The sequence below is a fragment of the Phyllopteryx taeniolatus genome, chromosome 15 (assembly GCF_024500385.1).
Source record: "Phyllopteryx taeniolatus isolate TA_2022b chromosome 15, UOR_Ptae_1.2, whole genome shotgun sequence".
Lineage (NCBI taxonomy): Eukaryota > Metazoa > Chordata > Actinopteri > Syngnathiformes > Syngnathidae > Phyllopteryx > Phyllopteryx taeniolatus.
This window is the reverse complement of record NC_084516.1, coordinates 1,079,621-1,097,699: the sequence shown is the minus strand read 5'-3', so window position 1 is coordinate 1,097,699 and position 18,079 is coordinate 1,079,621. Positions and strand designations below refer to the sequence as shown.

General features: G+C 47.2%; 1 protein-coding gene and 1 long non-coding RNA gene across 5 annotated transcripts; one reads left to right on the top strand and one right to left on the bottom strand.

The window, feature by feature from the left end:
* Window positions 1-371: 371 nt before the first annotated feature.
* LOC133465130 (uncharacterized) lies at window positions 372-4,561 on the bottom strand. Its single transcript, XR_009784549.1, has 3 exons — window positions 3,926-4,561; window positions 2,563-2,842; window positions 372-2,191 (listed from the first exon to the last, which is right to left on the bottom strand). It is a non-coding gene; the product is annotated as an uncharacterized LOC133465130 (long non-coding RNA).
* Window positions 4,556-17,447, top strand: LOC133465125 (myocyte-specific enhancer factor 2C-like). 4 transcript variants are annotated; one of them, XM_061747574.1, is made up of 11 exons: window positions 4,556-4,680; window positions 6,852-6,969; window positions 7,625-7,828; window positions 10,958-11,104; window positions 11,902-12,070; window positions 12,311-12,352; window positions 12,452-12,603; window positions 12,697-12,720; window positions 13,760-13,865; window positions 13,935-14,067; window positions 15,100-15,499. In XM_061747574.1, the coding sequence occupies exons 2-11, from the start codon at window positions 6,916-6,918 to the stop codon at window positions 15,365-15,367; spliced, it is 1,299 nt and encodes a 432-aa protein (XP_061603558.1). In that variant the 5' UTR covers window positions 4,556-4,680; window positions 6,852-6,915; the 3' UTR covers window positions 15,368-15,499. The 4 variants fall into 4 exon arrangements, with proteins under 4 accessions (XP_061603558.1, XP_061603560.1, XP_061603559.1 ...); XM_061747575.1 differs by lacking the exon at window positions 4,556-4,680 and adding an exon at window positions 4,687-4,859; XM_061747576.1 differs by lacking the exon at window positions 12,697-12,720.
* The last annotated feature ends 632 nt before the right edge of the window (window positions 17,448-18,079 follow it).

The window sequence follows — 18,079 nt, the reverse complement described above, 5'->3', positions numbered from 1 at the left end:
TAAAAGCCATTTCTTTGCTTGAGTCCAAAAATGGAAGTCAAGTGGGTTATGCAGGCACACTCTTTAAGGCAGATGTTTTTTGATATTTGTGGAAAGTATTGGGGTGGCACGGTGGACGACTGGTTAGAGCGTCTGCCTCACAGTTCTGAGGACCGGGGTTCAATCCCCGGCCTCGCCTGTGTGGAGTTTGCGTGTTCTCCCTGTGCCTGCGTGGCTTTTCTTCGGGCACTCCGCTTTCCTCCCACATCCCAAAAACATGCATGCTAGGTTCAATGAAGACTCTAAATTGCCCGTAGGTGTGAATGGTTGTTTGTTTGTATGTGCCCTGCGATTGGCTGGCAACCAGTTCAGGGTGTGCCCCGCCTGCCCGATGATAGCTGGGATAGGCTTCAGCACGCCTGCGACGCGCGTGAGGAGGAGCGGCTCAGAAAATGGATGGAGTCATTAACGCACTAAAGAGGCCTCAAAAATGTCTTAAAGCCTGCCAAATTTGAATGAATTAAAAAAAAAAAAAACACTTAAAAGCATTTATTTTTAAATCAGATGTCGTACATTTGAATATCACTGTTACTTTTTAGTCTTTATTGTTGTTGATTGTATGAATGTTGTCGTTTTGTGTACTGTATAATTCTGCTTCCTTATAATTTGTGATGCCTCTTGGCTTTTGAAAAAAGAGATTTTATCTATCAACAAGCTTTTACCTGGTTAAATAAAGGCTTAATAAAAAATTAGTTCGCCAAAGCCAACAACTGCCTGAACATTGTTAACGTGGGCGACTGTGGTTATGGGCGTGCGTGTTATGCGAGGAATATACACACACACACACACACACACCACCTCCGAGCGCTAACGTTTGAACGATGTCAAACGCGGTCGAGGGAGCTTTTTAGCTCCAGCCCTTGTAGCGTGTTAGCTCGTTAGCTAAACGCCGTTCCGCCAGCGGCTTGCTGCGGCGTGGAGGGTCTTACCACAACAATGGAAATGTATCGTGTCCATACTCGGGAACCATAAGCTGCCATACTCTGCCTCTGATTGGCTAGCACCAAGACAGTACTTTGGATTTGCTTTTTTTCTTTCATTCACACACACACAGATGCAGATTGAATATGCGTCATGAGTCCCTGCTCATTTTTGTGCGTCTCAGACAAGGGACGAGACCCATCGAACGAGACCCCTGGTCTGCGAGTCTCGAAAAACCAATCAAAATGCTGTCAAACGACTGGCAAAATGGCGACGTGGAAACAACCAATATTCAAACGGCAAAACGTGCATATCGGACTGAAAAGGCGTCGTCTTCCATACGGCGCCGCACGTACGTACACACTCGCACACCATGCTACACGTGCTCAACACATCGACTTGTTGTCAGACAAAGTAGATTGTCAGTCATAGAGTTACACAAATATACACAGTAGAACACGCATGCATATATATAAACTCGGTGTCGGACACAAATTGCACATAGATGCACGAAAGTGGTTACACACGTACACAGACGCAGTCTCACACATTCATAAACACAATATGTAAATAGACACGCGCACACGGGCACTACATACCGACAGCAACGCACAAACACACACTTCAGACTTGGGACACAAAGACGAGCGTACACAGTGGAACATGCAATGATTGTGTGTGGGAGCAGCTGTCAAGTCATTAGTGCGACTGGGACAAGCATGTGAAAACACTTGCCCTTTGACCTTCAGTGGGGCATTCGGCGGAGCTTAGGGGAGGTCGAGATTGCGGGCGGGCCGCTTTTTGCCGACTGCCCTCGTCGGGGGCGTGGCTTCTTGCATCCTAATCGATGACAATTGGCTGGTAAGAAAAAGAAGACGAATGACAAAGGAAGATGAGGACGTTTATAGCTTCACTCGGCCCAGGTTTTCGAGGTCCGGATCGGTTTACGCTGGCGGCGGAACCGGAGACCGGGGGCCGCGCGGGCCATTCACAATCCAAATCGGCTCTTGTTGCGACGGTCCTGCGGCCCCCCCGTCGAGTGCCGACTGTTTACGCGCCCTCCGGTCCTTCATCTTGTGCCGCACGCCGTTCGAAATCGACGGAGTTCTCGTTACCCGCCTCTCCGGTCCTGAGGCAAATCGCGTTGTTGCTGGCATGGGGACGATACAACTTGGATGTCGATTTCTTCAAAGGAAGAAAATTGCCCTTTGACCTCGCCCACCTCGAAATCCTTCAAAAGCAAAAGAGTTCATGTGGACACACACGGACATATACTATGTACACAAACATTTATATACACGTACGCTCCGACACGCTCATGAATTCACAGACTCACACGCACACATCTATACACACTCACACAAACTCCCACTCGGACGCGCACACATAGTCACGCTTGCACACACGTATACACACACACACACACACACACTCATATGTAGTAATACAATTAGACACACTTATATACACATTCAGACCTGCGCACACACCAACTCACTTAATTGCACACACACGCATGCAAATATTTGTATACACACGCTCACACACAAACTTACAATGCACACACACACACGCACGCAGACACACACCACCAGTTGACACCTCAACTAAATTTAGCAGGAGCGACAGGGACAGGTGAGCTTCTCATCAGGGAGCGGGAGGGGCCGTGCCGAGGGCGGGGGGCACTGGCGGGGGTCGCGGGGTGCGTTGGGCAGGGAGGGGCGAGGGGCTCCTCTCGCCGTGGGCTTCATCTGCCGAGCGGGCTCGCCACGCAGACCACTTGTGCGTTGCGCCTCCCAAAGCCAGCTGGTCTGGCTTGCCAGCTTGTTGGAGACGAGGAATCGAACAGGGAACCCACGGCCGGACCCGGCGGCGCCTCTTCCTGGTGAAGACCACGCAGCGGTGAGCCGCCAAACTCGCAGTTTGGATAGGAAGTGGCTCCAAAAAAAGGGTCCTTTAATGTCATCTCGGTAACATGCTAACATTGTGAGCGATGAGCTAGTTTTGCGCTAACGGAAAATGCTACGTGTGTCAGCCATCTTGTGTCGTGCTCCATTGTCACAGATTGACCTTATATGGGCAATTTAAGATTGTGTCTGTTTTCTGAACATTTGTTTACAGTGATTAGTGTCTTTTTAAGATGGCTAACAATTAGGTCAACCGGTTAATTGGGTAAGTGCAAGTGTTTGCGGCGTACTGTCTCTTTAAGATGACTTGGAACTTAATGCACGCGCTAACTAGCTTACCTAACTTCGTGATTATGGCATATATGGTCTCATTAAAAGGACTGTTCTTGAACTAAATGAAGAGCTAATCCGCTAACTGCTCCCATGCTTTAAGACACCCAGTTGAGCTAAATGAACGAGCTAACTGCTCGCGACTACGGCGTAGCGTGTCTTTAAGATGGCTCTTGATCTAAATGACCAAGCTAATTAGCTAACTGTTAGAAATGACGCCGTATTGTCTCGAGAGGACTCTTGAACCAAACGAAAAGCTAATCGCTAGCTGCGAGGGATTACGATGTACTGTCTCTTTAAGTCAACAGGTTGAGCTAATTAAACAAGCTAATTAGCTAACCCGTTGATGACGGCGAACCCTTTAAGGTGACTCTTCTCAAGCTAAATGAAGAGTTAATCGGCCAAATGCAAGCGATTACGGCGTACTGTCTGTTTAAGACGATAAATTGAGCTAAATGAACACGCTTTTAACTTTTTCTGATTACTTCGTATTGTTTCTTGAAAAGATGACTCCTCTCAAGCTAAATGAACGCGCAACTGTCTCTTTAAAAGAACTGGGTGAACGAAAATTAACGCGCTAATTAGAAAACAAATAATTCAGCTAAATGTCGGGATTCCAAGCGCCGTTACGATAATCACAATCAACTCTTAATAGCGCCGATATCACGTCGCAATTATGAAATGCAATACAAAATGATTCAAACATAAATCTAATGAAATATATTCACCAGAGATGCGGATTTTTAACTGCGTTAATGTAAAGATTGGGCGTCGATGCGTTTCGCTAGTCGAGTTTGGCTGGAACAACTTTTCCTCTGACAACCAATCAGATGACAGGAAAATGCTGCCGTGATGTGATTGGTTAGCGAAGCAGAGCCATGAATAGTGACGCTCATTACATTGACCTAACTACAGATTAGATTGGCATGGCAACAACACGGAGAACCTGGAATCTGATTGGACAGAAAAATAATCTATTGAAAACTTTTTGGGTTTTTCACTTTACATACGAATAACTCAAAGTGCTACAGGGAACCAAACTAAACCAAAATAGATGATTAAAAATGGGTTGCAAATTCAAAATGAACAACGAAAGGAGCAATATATGATCTATTTAATGAAATACAATCATAAAAGCATGTCTAATGAATGCAGTGTCAAACAATAAGCAAAGATTTGCGGTCATTGGATGCCGTGGGTGTACCTAATGAAGTGTCCACAGCGTGGCGCGAGCGCACCAAAGTGATCGGTTTCACGTGTTCAAAGGTTTTTCTTGTCCCGCGCCTAACTCCAGTGACGTCACTGATCTCCTCGGTGCGTGTGCTCACTCCCTGATTTCGTGTGCGTGTGCGGTGCAGGTGCTCGAGCGCGCGTGCCCGAGCAGAATAGCCGCTGGACGGACACTCGGGCGCCGGGAACGAGTCCGGTGACGAAGTAACTTGTGACGGGACGGAAAGTCATGCTGAGCTAAACAGCGTCAGAGGTAAGATATTCGGGGGACCCTGAACGCGTCGCGTGTTGCGTCGACGTGCCCGCCGCGTCCGTCCGGGGAAGTCGTTTCGTTCGCAGACCGTCGGACTTGTTGCGTCCCGATTGCGGCGCTCTCCAGCCGGGCTTCGTGCCGACTCGCGCGGACTGTCGGACCGGAACGAGTTGGACTCGGTAAGACTCAAAGTCACGATGAGGGGGAGGAGCTCGTCAGGAAACGCGGCAAAGATTTGGGAATTTAAAAGTCAAGCTTTTTCGAAGTAACTTCCGGGGGGGGCGTGCTTGAGTGATTTGAGGAGCGCGGGCGGACTCCAGCAAGAGCCCCGCCCCTCGCACTTTGACATTTATGATGGACTTGGGAGTTGACGCCATTAAAAGGCACTCTACAAGTCTATAAAGTTATTAGGAATCATATGAGCTCACTGTTTAGGATGACCTCACCACAGCTGATGACACTTCCACTTCCTGGTTTGCTGAACGTCTTATAGGCGCAACTTAATCAATTAGAACAATTGTCATCATTATCAAAATAATGACAAGCGCTAGCGCCCACCCGAAGTTGCGTTAACATTTAGCCCGCTAGCACGATGGCCTCGTGCACGCGTGTGAGCGGGCGCGCGTTCCTTCGTGGTGCGTTCGAGGACCTTCTGTCGCTCATGTTGTCAACGTTGGACTCGGTTAGGGTTTCGTGACGACGCGACTGGGAATGCTTGTCGTCTTCGAGTGACCTGCGCGTGACTGGCGACCAGGAACGGACGCGCTCTGTCACGCTTTGTTGACGTCATCGTCATCTTCATCAGGAGGTCCGATGGGTGACCGGTCACCGGGCGGACGTCAGGAATATGCGTGGCGATTGCGTGAATCGATCGGGTAAAAATGACAAGAATGGAGTGAGCCCAGCGGCTCGAATCAGAATCAGAATCAGAATCAGAATCCGAATCCGAATCGTCTCTATTGGCCAAATGGGCTCAAAGAAATGAGGGATTCATCTCCGGTGGTTTGAGTCGCTCCAAATGTTTCCGTTCAGCAAACGTGCTGAAACGAATCCAATCTCAACCGAGTTCGAGAAAAACAGCAACACTTCCAATCTTAGCTTGCTCTTATCGCTAGCACAGCAAAACGTTTATATTGCTACTGTATGGGTAACACAATTGTTTGGAAGTGAAGAAATCGCTCCTATTTTGTAACATTCAAATGTATTCACATTTTTAAATGAACAAAAAGAGCTCCAATCAAAATGTGATGTCTTGCACTCCAGAAATCGCGGCAATCAACAGGTGTGCCGTCGCCATCGCGCATTTTGTTTGTACAGATGTTCCGTCATCTTAAACCCCTTTGCAACTCTTAAACTTGCAGTAATGCGCAGTAGTTCTGTCCTCCGTGTAACCTTTGAGTCCTTGTAATAGGAATTGTTCTTTTGTTGCTTTTTTAAAAACTGTTTTCGGCTATGAAGCGTTTATGTGGGCGCAAAATAATGACAGCATGCACTGACAATCTTGCGATTTGGCGAATTATGCGCGATATTTGGGAAAGACGATCTGCCGCGCGGTGACTGCGCGATGTAGAAAGAAAGAAAAGAACAAACTGAAAGTGTCTTTTAGTTTGTTTGTACTTTGCGTCTTCCCAGCAAAGCCGCTTCAGCGCGCGTGCGCGGACGTCGCGTTCACCTGAGACACGCGCGCGCGCACGTCGCTTCCCACGCCAGAGAGCAGCAACTTCTCCTTTGACGAGTTCCAATATGTAAACAAAACGGAATATTTTGTATTTTCCCTCCAAATTCTACACCAAAAAAATCCATAGTGACAATATGATTTTTTTTTGCAGATTTATTCATATAAACATATATCACTTGACGTCTTGACGTGGGTCTTCAATTTCATCCATTTTGTTGGCGAAGTGAAGCTTTTCACTTGTAAACACAGTTAAAAACTTTAACCTAAAGATTGCGGGATAATGTGATTTTTGGGGTCATATTTCCTGTCATAGTTAAAAAAAAGCAACCCAAAAGTGAGGCGTGTCAGCAGGCGCCCGGAGGAAGCAGATGGGCGCGTCCCGGTGAGGCGCGGCGGCTCGTCGCTGCGTGCGCGCGCGCGCGCGCGCTTAACGTCTGCTCGCGCTCGCGTCGCGCGGATGCAACTGGTTGTCGTCGCCCTTTTTGTGTTTCAGGTGCGCGAGCCGGCAAAAGTGACAGCAAAGAAAGAGACGGAGACCGCGAAAAGAAACATTCGAAATGGGCAGGAAGAAGATTCAGATCGCCCGCATCGTGGACGAACGCAACAGACACGTAAGCGAGACGCGACCACTACACGTTGCGGCGCAACACCGGAACGCAACTTTCACGGCCCGGGAACACAACGAGCCGTCGCGCAACGCTGTAACACAGTCGACGTCACGATGTGACGCCACACGGACGCGACACGTCACGAGCGCGATACGCACTCGTCGCCTTGTTGCGACACAACACAAGCGCGGTAACAACACACTATTAAGTGCTTGCAGGCGCGTGGTCCCACCTGCGCGCGCACGAGTGTCTCTTCCTGTTATGACAGGAAATGCACGCGCACGTGCTTCCTGTTGGCGGGCAGGGCTGACCCTGCCCGCCAACAGGAAGCGCGTGGTCCCCCCACAGCACTTGTGGTCACACACGCCAATCAGCGCTTTGGTGACTCTTCGGAGTTGCTCGGTCATTTGTCGTTTTGCTTTTTGCGCTGCTTATGGTTGGCGCAACTGCCTCGCAGTTGTGGGGACCGGGGTTCAAATCCCGGCCCCGCCCGTGTGGAGTTTCCATGTTCTCTCCGGGCACTCCGCTTTCCTCCCGCATCCCAAAAACATGCGCGCTAGGTCGATTGAACGCTCTAAATTGCCCATAGGCGCGACAATAGCAAAACCGAAGGGTCCACAGGGGGCGCTAGTGACGCTCGCGTTGCCCCCCCCCCCAGGTGACCTTCACCAAGCGCAAGTTTGGCCTGATGAAGAAGGCGTACGAGCTGAGCGTGCTGTGCGACTGCGAGATCGCGCTCATCGTCTTCAACAGCACCGACAAGCTCTTCCAGTACGCCAGCACCGACATGGACAAGGTGCTGCTCAAGTACACCGAGTACAACGAGCCGCACGAGAGCCGGACCAACGCCGACATCGTCCACGTGAGTCGCTTCGCACTCGCATTTCAGATTTCACTCCACACTGTTGGGACGATGCGGCGCTCAAATAGTCACCGTGTCGCGCCGTGACGCGTTCGAAGCCATTCGAAGTCCTCGCGATCGATGAGTGTCCTTCGTGATGGATCAATGCATCATCATCATCATCATCATCAACAACAGCAACACTCAGCTTTGAAGCGCAACACTGTAACACAACTATCATCTCAGTGTCGCACAACAATCACTGTAATGTGACACGTGCGTGCGTGTGTGTGTGTGTGTGTTCGCGTGTGCGGACACACGTGTCCACGCCGCAGGTGTGTGTCGCGGGCGTCTTCTAATCTGCCGTGGTTTTGCCTAATCCCGCCTAATCTGCCGCCATCCACTTGGAGCTCGTTAGCGTAATCCGCGGCGTGGCCACATCGCAACCTCGCCACGCTGCGGCCGTGTGGCGACATCGCAATTGCGTAGCAAAATCGCAACCTCGCCGCGCTTCCCAACTCGTCCACCAGGTCGACAACCTTGTGTTGCCGTGTCTCGTCTTCATCTTGTCTTGTTTTCTTTTGTGTTTTCTTGTGATTGCGTTGTTTCGTGTTGTGTTGCCCTGTGTTGGATTTTGTTCTCTTATGTTGTGTTATCTTTTGGTATGTCTTCTTGTCTTGTGTTTTGTTCTCGTTGTTTTTTTTGTGTTGTGTTGTGTTATTATGCACTGTCTTTGTGTAGTGTGGTCTTCTAACGTGTGTTATTTTGTGTTGTCTCGTGTTGTGTTGTCTTGAGCTATGTTGTGTTAATTTCTCTTGTTGTATTGTGGTGTTTTGAGTTGTGTTGTCTTGTTAGCTGTTTTGTTTTTTTGTTTATGTTGTGGTATCATGTGATCGGTTGTGTTAAGTTGTTTTGGGTTGTGTCGTGTTGTGTTGCTTTGTTTTGTGTTGCCTTATAAGGTGTTGTCTTTCTTTGTGTTGTGTTGTGGTCATTTTTATGCTCTTTTGACTTTTTGTTACCATGCGTCGTCTGTTTTGTTCTCTTGTGTTATGTTGCGTCGTCTTGTCTTGTGTTGCCTTTTCTCGTGTTGTGTCGTGTGACCTGGTGTGACTCTGCGGTGTGTTTTGCGTCGGCGGCGGCCTCCTCCCTGCCGCTAATGGCTGCAAAGCGGCACCGTGCTAAAAATAGAACGCAGGCTAAGAATAGCGCGAGAGCGGCTGTGGTGTCAGTGTGTGTGTGTGTGTGTGTGTGTGCGCGCGTGTGCGTGCACGCCTACGTCAACGGAAAGAATGAAGAAAAGAAGAACAAGAAGGAAAGAATGAAGGCGTGTGAAGTTTTTTATTTATTTTTTTTTTGCTGACCAACCAAAAGTTTCTTTTATTTCCGGAACAAAGTTCCCGAACTCGTAAATTCCAGGAGCTCCCTGGAATGAGTTGGTGGACCTCGCCAAAGTTCCCCCCCCCCCAAGCAGGGTCTTTTGTATGACTTTATATTCTTCTTCTGATATTATTCTTTTTCTTTTCTATACCCTGATAGATTACCCCAAAACTAAATTGAGATAATAGTTGTTTCAGTCCGAACACACTAAGGTCCTTCAAAGGTTCCTAGTTCCAGGAACCCTGCCATTCTTGGCACTCGTAGTTACGAGTTGTAGCGAGAGCTCTTCAACCCCAAATGCTAGCAGGACCTTTTTCCTCACGCTCATAAATGAACGCAGAACGAAATTGGACAATAGTTGCTGCAGTCCGAACGCACTAGGAACTTCAAAAGCTTTTCATTCTACTGAGAGTTCTACTGAGATTTTCAAGGACCTCTCCAAAATACTAGCAACCCAGCAGGATCTTGTTTTGGCCCTGATAAATGACAAGGAACTAGATTTAGACAATAGTTCCCGCAGTCCAATCACAATGGTGTTTCAGAAGTAACTAGTTCTGGGAAGGAAGTTTTTAGTTGTCGGTACTCGGAGTTCCTGAAACTGCCCATTCATCTAGTTTGTAAGTTTCTGGAAGTTATGAAACAGGTTCTAAGTCGATTCCTGGACCTCCAGAATAAATGGACAATAGTTCCTAGACAATGGGTCCTCCAAATGTTACTAGTTCCAGCCAGGTCAGGTTGCTGCAGAGGAATCGCCTCCGGGAAAATCCAGAATCGTCCCTTATTTGCCCATGAAACGTACAGGCCGCCTTTTGTTCCGTATTTTCACGTCGGTCCGGTGCAAATGTCCGCCGTGAAGTGTTGCCGCTTTCCGCCCGCCAGACGGCGAGATCCGATCGCGCGACTCTGACGTGGCGCCGTCGGGAAACGCCCGATTGGTCTCGGGCGGCTCATTAACTCATTCCGGCTTTGGGAGCTACCGCGCGACGTAGCAAAAGTACGAGCGCTTTACGTGCAACGGCGTCGCGCAAGGAAGGATGTGATCGTTAGTCACAAAGCGCTTCAAGCTTGACGTGTGACCAATTGCTTTCTCGATCGCCCTTCGGCGAACACGAGGACGAGGAGAACGATGCGCTTCTCAGTCACGAGCGAAGCGCGGCGGCCGTCGTGCGCCTACGGCCGCCGCGACCGCATCGATTCGTGTGAGCCGTTTGACGAAGAGGAGCGCTCGGGGGTCTGGCGTGTAAGAAGTCAAACGGAACGGAATTGGAATGTTTCGTGTCGAATCTGTTTTCCCATGTGTAAAAACTCGTCATGACGTGCATGGAAATGATCTTTATTTCCTGTGATTCGCTCGTGGCGCAAAGTTGTTTGCCGGGCGGATGTTAGCGGCGCAACATCGGGCCGACCCGGGTTCACTCGCCGCGACTGGCCGGATGGCGGGCGACCGCTTAGTCCGCCGTTCGCCCCGAGTCGGTCGGAACGGAGACCCCGGCGCTATTGACGAAGGCCGAAAGCGAGGATGGACGTTCGTTCGCTTGACTTCCGGTTCGTTTAGCGCTGCTGTGGCGCCCCCGAGTGGCCGGACGAGTCGTTGCAGCCACATTTATCTCCAGTAGAAATAGGATAGTGGCGTATTTTCGATTAAAAAAAAAAAAAAAAATTATTTTTGAAGTCAGACATTTTCTCAAAAGTATATATTTTTCAAACTATACAATATTTTCACAATGTTATATCTTTTGCAAAAAAGTTGGGTATCGGTGTGTGTGCACGCAGACGTTGCGCAAGAAAGGCCTCAGCGGCAGCGAGAGTCCCGACGTGGAGGCGGACGACTCTGCCGGTCAGAGCCCCGACGCGGACGACAAGTTCCCCAAACTGCTGGACGACGACATCGACCTGATGCTCACCAGGCACAGGATCTGCGTGAGTTTGCGCGCGCCCCCCCAAAATGGGATAAGTTGTTTTCTTATCGTTGTTGACTCTTGTACTTATTCGAGGGGGGGGGGGGGGGGGGGGGAGGGAATCAGGATTGCTTTACAAATCGTATAACGAGAACGTCATTTGGTAAAGACTTGTGTCATAATATTCCAAGTCACACAACTTCTCCTTTGAACAAATACGACTCGCTTGGAATACTAACGACATAGCATGGAAATACATTCGGGTTATTTTCTTTATTTGTTTTCTGTGACTGTATTTTTCCCCCCCAATGAATTGCCGTGCAACTCGGAAAAAGAAGAAACCCCAACAGTAAATAAATAAATGACCATCATCCAAATGAAAATGTTTTTCTGAATGTACAACTTAAAAACATATTTAAAAAAAAAAAACTTTTGCTATAATACAAATTTGTCGAAATTTTCTCAAAAAATGACAAAAAAAATACAATTATAATATACAGTACAATATTTCAAACAACTTATTTCCAAAATCAATACAACTTTTTTTGTACACATTTTACACCTAAGACATAAAGACTTTTTTTTTTTTTTTTTTTTTTGTTCTTGAAAAAATACACTTAATATCTAACATTTTAAAGAAAATATTTGAAATATGTTTAATAAAGGATGAAAATGAGCTAAGATTAAGACAAAACATTAGCGTCCAACTTTTAAAAAGTGCATCTTCCCCACCAGCAATTCTGAAGATTGCAGTTTTTGTTGAGTTTTGTGCAATGTGCTGACCACGCCCGCCCGCATCCCTCCTCCACACACACGCAGGGTCTGCCCGTCTCCAACTACGACATGGGCATGAACGCCTCCCCGCTGCTGTACTCCCACCCTGGCATAGGGGGCGCCGCGGGCGACCACAACCTGCTGCCGATCCACCAGGCCGCCGTGCAGAGGAACGCCGTGTCCCCCCGGCGGCCCCCCGGCGGCGGAGACGCAGGTGAGACGCGGGAATTTCCCCAGATGCAGCCCCCCGAAGTCAGTTTGACTTAGCAACTTGAAATTTGTCAGCCGTTTTGGTTCAAAGTGGCCCCTTAAGGGTCTTTTCCTTGCCCGCTTGGGTTGGGCTTCGTTCGGGGGCTGCCGTCGATCTTTGTCAGCAGCCCTTTGACACTTCTGCCATTAAGAGCGAAACAAATCCAAACGAAATAGTCAATCTTTCCCAAAATGTTCTTTTCAGGCCTGTCGGGTTCCGAGCTGACAAACGCTGTTGTCGGCGTGGGTAAGTCCTCTTCATCTTCTTCGACGTCTTCGTCGCGCGTCAGCCGGCACAATTCGGCGGCAACCCGTTGAAGGGGGATTTGTTTGCCCCTTCCGCCAGGAAACGGCATTTACGGCAACCGGTGCCCCTCCCCCGTCACCATGTCGCCGGAGGGCGTTCGAGACAAAAGTCCGCCGATGAGCGCGAGCCGCAAGCCCGACCTACGACCCCTGATGCCGCCCGCCAACCAGTGCGGCGACATGCCGACCATGGTGAGTGTCTTCGCACTGTGTGTTTCTGCAAATACATTTTGTTTTATTGGGCTAACCCCCGTCTGCACCTCATTGGCTGCCGCTGCCCCCTAGTGTGAGCACTTTGACCTCATCTCGGTAAGTCGCGCACTCGCATTTATCTTGATTTGTTCTGTGTATGCTAGCACACAAAGTGCGCTACAAGTACCGCTAGTGGCACGCAGGCTCCCTCTACTGGTACGCGAATGAATCACTGCCCAAGCACAATTCAGTTAGATTTCATTCCTTTTTTAGAGTCCAATTTAGAGTCTTCAATCAACCTAGCGCGCATGTTTTTGGGATGTGGGAGGAAAGCGGAGTGCCGGAGAAAAATAACACGCCACTTAAATATGGGAACTCAGAAAAGTGTATTCTGTACAGAAAAGTGCAAAAATGTAATCGTACATAACATAACGTAATTGTATTATTTTTGGAAAACACCATTTTTAGGAAAAACAGACCATTCTTCAAGAAAAAACAAGTGAAAATCTTCCAAGATGAAAGAAAAACATTCTGAGAAAAATGAACACATTTTGTGCACATACTTTTCAATCAATTCATCATTTTCAGGACAAAGAAAATCATGAAAGAATTTCATACTTTTGCGTACCACTAAAGAGAAGCCGTGTCGCACGAGTCGTAGTTTAGGAGTAGAATAGAATCGAGTCATGATTTTACCGTGCACCCGATTGATCTAATCGGTCCGATCACCCGTTGAGGCGTCTCGTCTGCCTTTCGACCGTTACGCGACGATGGAAGGCTGCTCGTCGGCTAGCGTTAGCGTTAGCCTCTTCCGATGGCCGTGCTTTTGCAATATCTGAGAATCGGCGTGCGCGTTTTGCCAGCCGGCGTCCGACCGGTCTGATTTCTAGTCAGTATTCCCACGCGCTTGCGCAGATTTCTGCGTGGCGCCGGGATTAGCGATCAATCGACTTCCGCCTATAATTGTCATCGTCGGGCGGACTAGTGGACTAGTCGGTTCAACAACGGGAGATGATTTTTTTCTGGAACTTGTCAGTGAGTTTTGGAGCGCGAGCCCTAAAATGCAGACCGTGTGCGTCGCCAGGATACAGGCCAAATTTGGAGCCAACAAAAGTGCGTTGACGCACGCGTGCGTTCTTCTTTTGTGGTTCCGCAGAACGCTCGGATCAATCACTCCCAGACGGCGCAGACGCTGTCCAGTCCCGCGTCCGCGTCCGCCGGGACGGGCGGCTACCCGTCCTCGCTGTCGTCCTACGGCGCAGGTGAGTTCGCCCGTCCGCGTCCGCCGCAGGCGAGCGGAACCAAAAGCGGGACCTTTGCGTGCTCCTCAGATTTCTCGCTGGGCGGCGAGCTCTCCTCCCTGACGTCTTTCGGGTCGGCCGGTCCGGACTCCGGCTGGCGGCGGCGGCAGCAGCAGCACCAGCTTGTCCGCGACCTGCGCGACCTTCCGCTCGGTCACATGGGGTGAGCGACGCAAAAAGAAAACACGCAACCCTTTTGCAAAAACAAAACACCTTTTTTCCTTTGATATTGTAGCTGACATTGACGTACACTTCAAGTTTAATTTCATAACATGGCAACCTCAAAAAAAACATTCTATAAAATTGTTTTTTAAATCTAAATCAGTTATTGAAATAAAAAAAATGTGTGCCTTTTATCTGAAAAACTCACTTCACATTGCACTTCACTTTGTTCTTAAAAAACAGACTGTTAAAAAAAATAATAATAATAATAATGGAGTTCATCCCCCCCAAAAACATGATTGTTATTGCAATTTTAGAATGTATCCAAGAAAGTAGTATCTTGTTACATTACAACCTCGAAAAAATCCAAATCTTTTTATCTGTAGAAAATCCAACATTTTGCGAAAGAAATATAAAAAAATATCAATATAAAAGAAACAATTCCCCCCAAAATAGGACGTATCCGTGCAAGTCAGTCTTTTGACCTTTTGAAGTAAACACAACATTGTTTCCGCAAATACTACTTTTTTTCTAAATCAGTGAATTTGTTCTTGTAGCATAATTTTTTACCTTAAAAGAAAATCTGAAATGGAAGAATGGTTTTGTAAAAAAGCAAAAAAAAAAGATGACTTTGGGCTGAAAAAGCTTTGAAAAAAATATTCTCCCAAAAAAGCGAATTTACCGAAGAAAAAATCCAAGATAATATCGAAACAAATAGTAACATTAGTAGTCATAATATTACCTTTTTTCTTGAAAAATCTAACTTTGGTGCCAAAAAATATGAGTTTAATATTGTTCCGACTTTCCCCTTGGGACTTGTTCGCCCCCAAAGACTTCATATCGAAATAAAATATAATAGAACTACATCATATAATATTACAAAAAAAAAATGAAATGTACTTTTTATCGAAACACTTTATATATATCAAAAATAGACAATTGTTGTTATGTTAGAGCTTTTTTTTGTGCAAAAGTAACACATTTTAATCGAGTAAAACTACTTCTTTGAAAACAAAAGTGCGCTATCTCGCAGGGATTTGTGTCAGAACGCCAACGTCAACTTCCCGTCGGGCCACCAGAACCTTCACATCAAGTCGGAGCCGGCCTCGCCCCCCCGGGAGTGCGGGGGGGCGGCGGCGCTGACCGGCGCCCGTCTGGGCCGCTCGCCCGCCGACAGCGCGTCCAGCTGCGGGAGCTCGTACGACGACGGCGACTTCCTCCTGCGGCCGCCGTTCGATCGGGACGAGCGGCGCAGCCCGTCCGTCAAGCGCGTGCGGCTGACGGAGGGCTGGGCCACATGATGGAGAGGGGAAGGGGCGGGGCTTGTCACGGGTTGCTTTGTAGTGTTCATTCTTCAATCATCTCATTGGCTGGGTTCGAAATCTATCACGAGTCACTAGATAGGGATTTTTTTTTTTTTTCGTGTCGGGAACGATGAATGATTCGGAACGCAGTCGCTGCGTTCAGAATCATTCATCGTTCCCGCCTCCCGAATAGCTACAAAAGGGATTTTTAGACTGCAGTCCCTAAAAGGTCCAGTGAAAATCCCTTTGGAGTGATTCAGGACTACGTCAGGAATGAAGAATGATTCCGAATGCAGCGACTGCATTCGGAATCATTCTTCATTCCTGACTCCTGAATCACGACAGGAGGATTCCTAGTGGACTGTTTAGGAACTATCTACTGGAGGTCCTATGTATAAAAATTCCATGATGATCTCATGTGATTTAGGGAATGAGTAAATGAATTCCAACACACCCCGTTATCGTTTTCATAATCCCGTATTTAGTGGGTGTGCCCTTTGTGTTTATGAGGCGGAGCGCCGGTCGCCATTGTGACAAACTTGTGAGTCAAAGCTCATTTGTAAAAATCAGCAATCGATGAAAAAATTAAAATAAAATAACTTGTAATGGCCCACTCGAGTGCAGCTAATGCTTATTTTTAGTGTACACGCTAATTAAAGAAAAAGTCCAAAGGATCCACAAGGGCACCCTGAGGAACCCCACTGGTTACATGTGACATTACGATGGGAGAGGGAAAAAAATAAGTATAATTTATTTTGTATTTATTTATGTATTTATTTATTAAATAGTCATTTGACATCCCCAAAAGTCATTTTTACAAACAAGTTTTGACTCATAAGACTTAAACCAAGTAGAATTTAGGACACACTGTCAGAGGGGGAAAAATACATTCACCACGAGAGTAAAGTCGTTTTTCTTAATATGACAACTTTTTCTCCGTTTTTTTTTTTTAAACATTACTTTTTTTCTCATAATGTTAAAAAAAATGCCCAAAACCTTTTGGGGGAAAATATGACTTCATACCTCAAAATAATACCTCTGTTCTTGTAATGTTAAAAAAAGACTCGGCTTTAATGTCTTTCAAAAAGTAGTTTTCTTCTAATGCAAACAATAATACAAAACAATGCAATTATTTTATTGACAAATAGGGGATGGTGAAAACATTTTTCTCGACTTTTAACCTACCAAATAAATAAATATATATGTGTGTTTATCTCCGTTCCTCACCTATGGTGACGAGCTGTGAGTCGTGACCCCAAGACCGATGCCGGATACGAGCGGCCGAAATGAGTTTCCTCCGCAGGGTGTCCGGGCTCTCCCTTAGAGGTAGGGCGAGACGCTCGGTCGAGCGCCGCTGCTCCTCCGCATCGAGAGGAGCCAGCTTGATATGTCTATGGCGGCACGGCGGACGACCACTTAGCACATCTGCCTCACACTTGTGAGGTTGCCCCGCCGGTGTGGAGTTTGCACGTTCTCTCCGTGCCTGTGTGGCTTTTCTCCGGGCGCTTCGCTTTCCTCCCACATCCCAAAAGCATGCGTCCGAGGTTAATCGGAGATGCTAAATTAAAAAATTTTACAACTCCGATTTCCCGCTTTTACGGAACGCAGCATTTAGATCTAAAACGAATTAAAGTTCAGGTAATTAATTGTCTTAATATTATATTTTGTTTTCTTACAAAAATGCAAATATTTTTCTGAATAAAATGAAATTTGATCCTAGAATTAGTGTTTTATTTTTGAGAAAATTTGATTATCCTTTTACTTTTTTGGGGAAAAAATTAATGGCTGACATAATTGCTACTGTAAGAACATAACTTTTTGGTGAAAATGTACCCTGCAAAAATATTTTTCTAAAGTTGTATTCTTGTAATATAATATTTTCCCCCAAAAAGATGTCTTTCTAAAAAAAAAAAAAAAAAAAAAAACATCTTTACTCTCTTAGAATGCATATTTGTTTTCTTCTTCGTGTGTTCCTAAAACTCATTCTTGTCGACTTTCAGCTGAATGAATACTTGTTCGCAGCCATTTTGTGGGCGGGGTCAAAAGAACCCGAACGAATGTTTCAAAACAAATGTTTGTTTAAAAATGATAATAAAGACGTGTGACATCGCGGCAGGAAGTGAGCGAAGGTCAGCGAGGTGACAGGAAGTGGAAGTTTGTGCGGGGTCGGCGGAAGGTCGGAAATAGCGTCGATGGGCGGGGCCAGGCGAGTTGCTGGAGCCAATCGCATCCGGCCGTGCGTGAGGGGCGGAGGATGTTAGCATTTAGCTTAGCATTGGACTGCGGGGCAGTGAAAAGGGTTTGAATGTATTTTGGGGGGATGGGGCGTCAGAGGCCACGCCGTTGCCATGGTGACGCCACAAGCGATTGGCGGAAGTTGGCTGGAATGAGTATCGGAGTACTTTTGCGACTCGTCTCCATGGTAACCGTGAGACTCTGACCCCAGCTTCTGATTGGCTTTTGTTGTGTGTTTGTTTTTGTTTGTTTTGTTGAAGCTGAGGGTTGTTCACATTTGAATATTTTGCTGATCAAAAATGTATATTTGGAGGCCCAACCCTCATTTCAAACCGCCGGAAGCAACCGGTTCCGAGGTAGAACCCGACCGAGCGCTTCCGGCTCACAATGTTGCTTGACGCCCGAGAGGAGATTAAGGGCAGAGCCCGCAAGTTTTCTTTTTCCAAAAAAAAAAAAAAAAAAAAAAAAAAAAAA

What these genes read in the sequence shown, in the direction of transcription:
- LOC133465125 (XM_061747573.1), top strand. Translation starts at nt 6,816, where the DNA reads ATGCAACTGGTTGTCGTCGCCCTTTTTGTGTTTCAGGTGCGCGAGCCG. An exon ending in TGGACGAACGCAACAGACAC is followed by an intron (nt 6,970 to 7,624) that starts GTAAGCGAGACG and finishes CCCCCCCCCCAG; the next exon opens with GTGACCTTCACCAAGCGCAA. An exon ending in CCAACGCCGACATCGTCCAC is followed by an intron (nt 7,829 to 10,957) that starts GTGAGTCGCTTC and finishes GTGTGCACGCAG; the next exon opens with ACGTTGCGCAAGAAAGGCCT.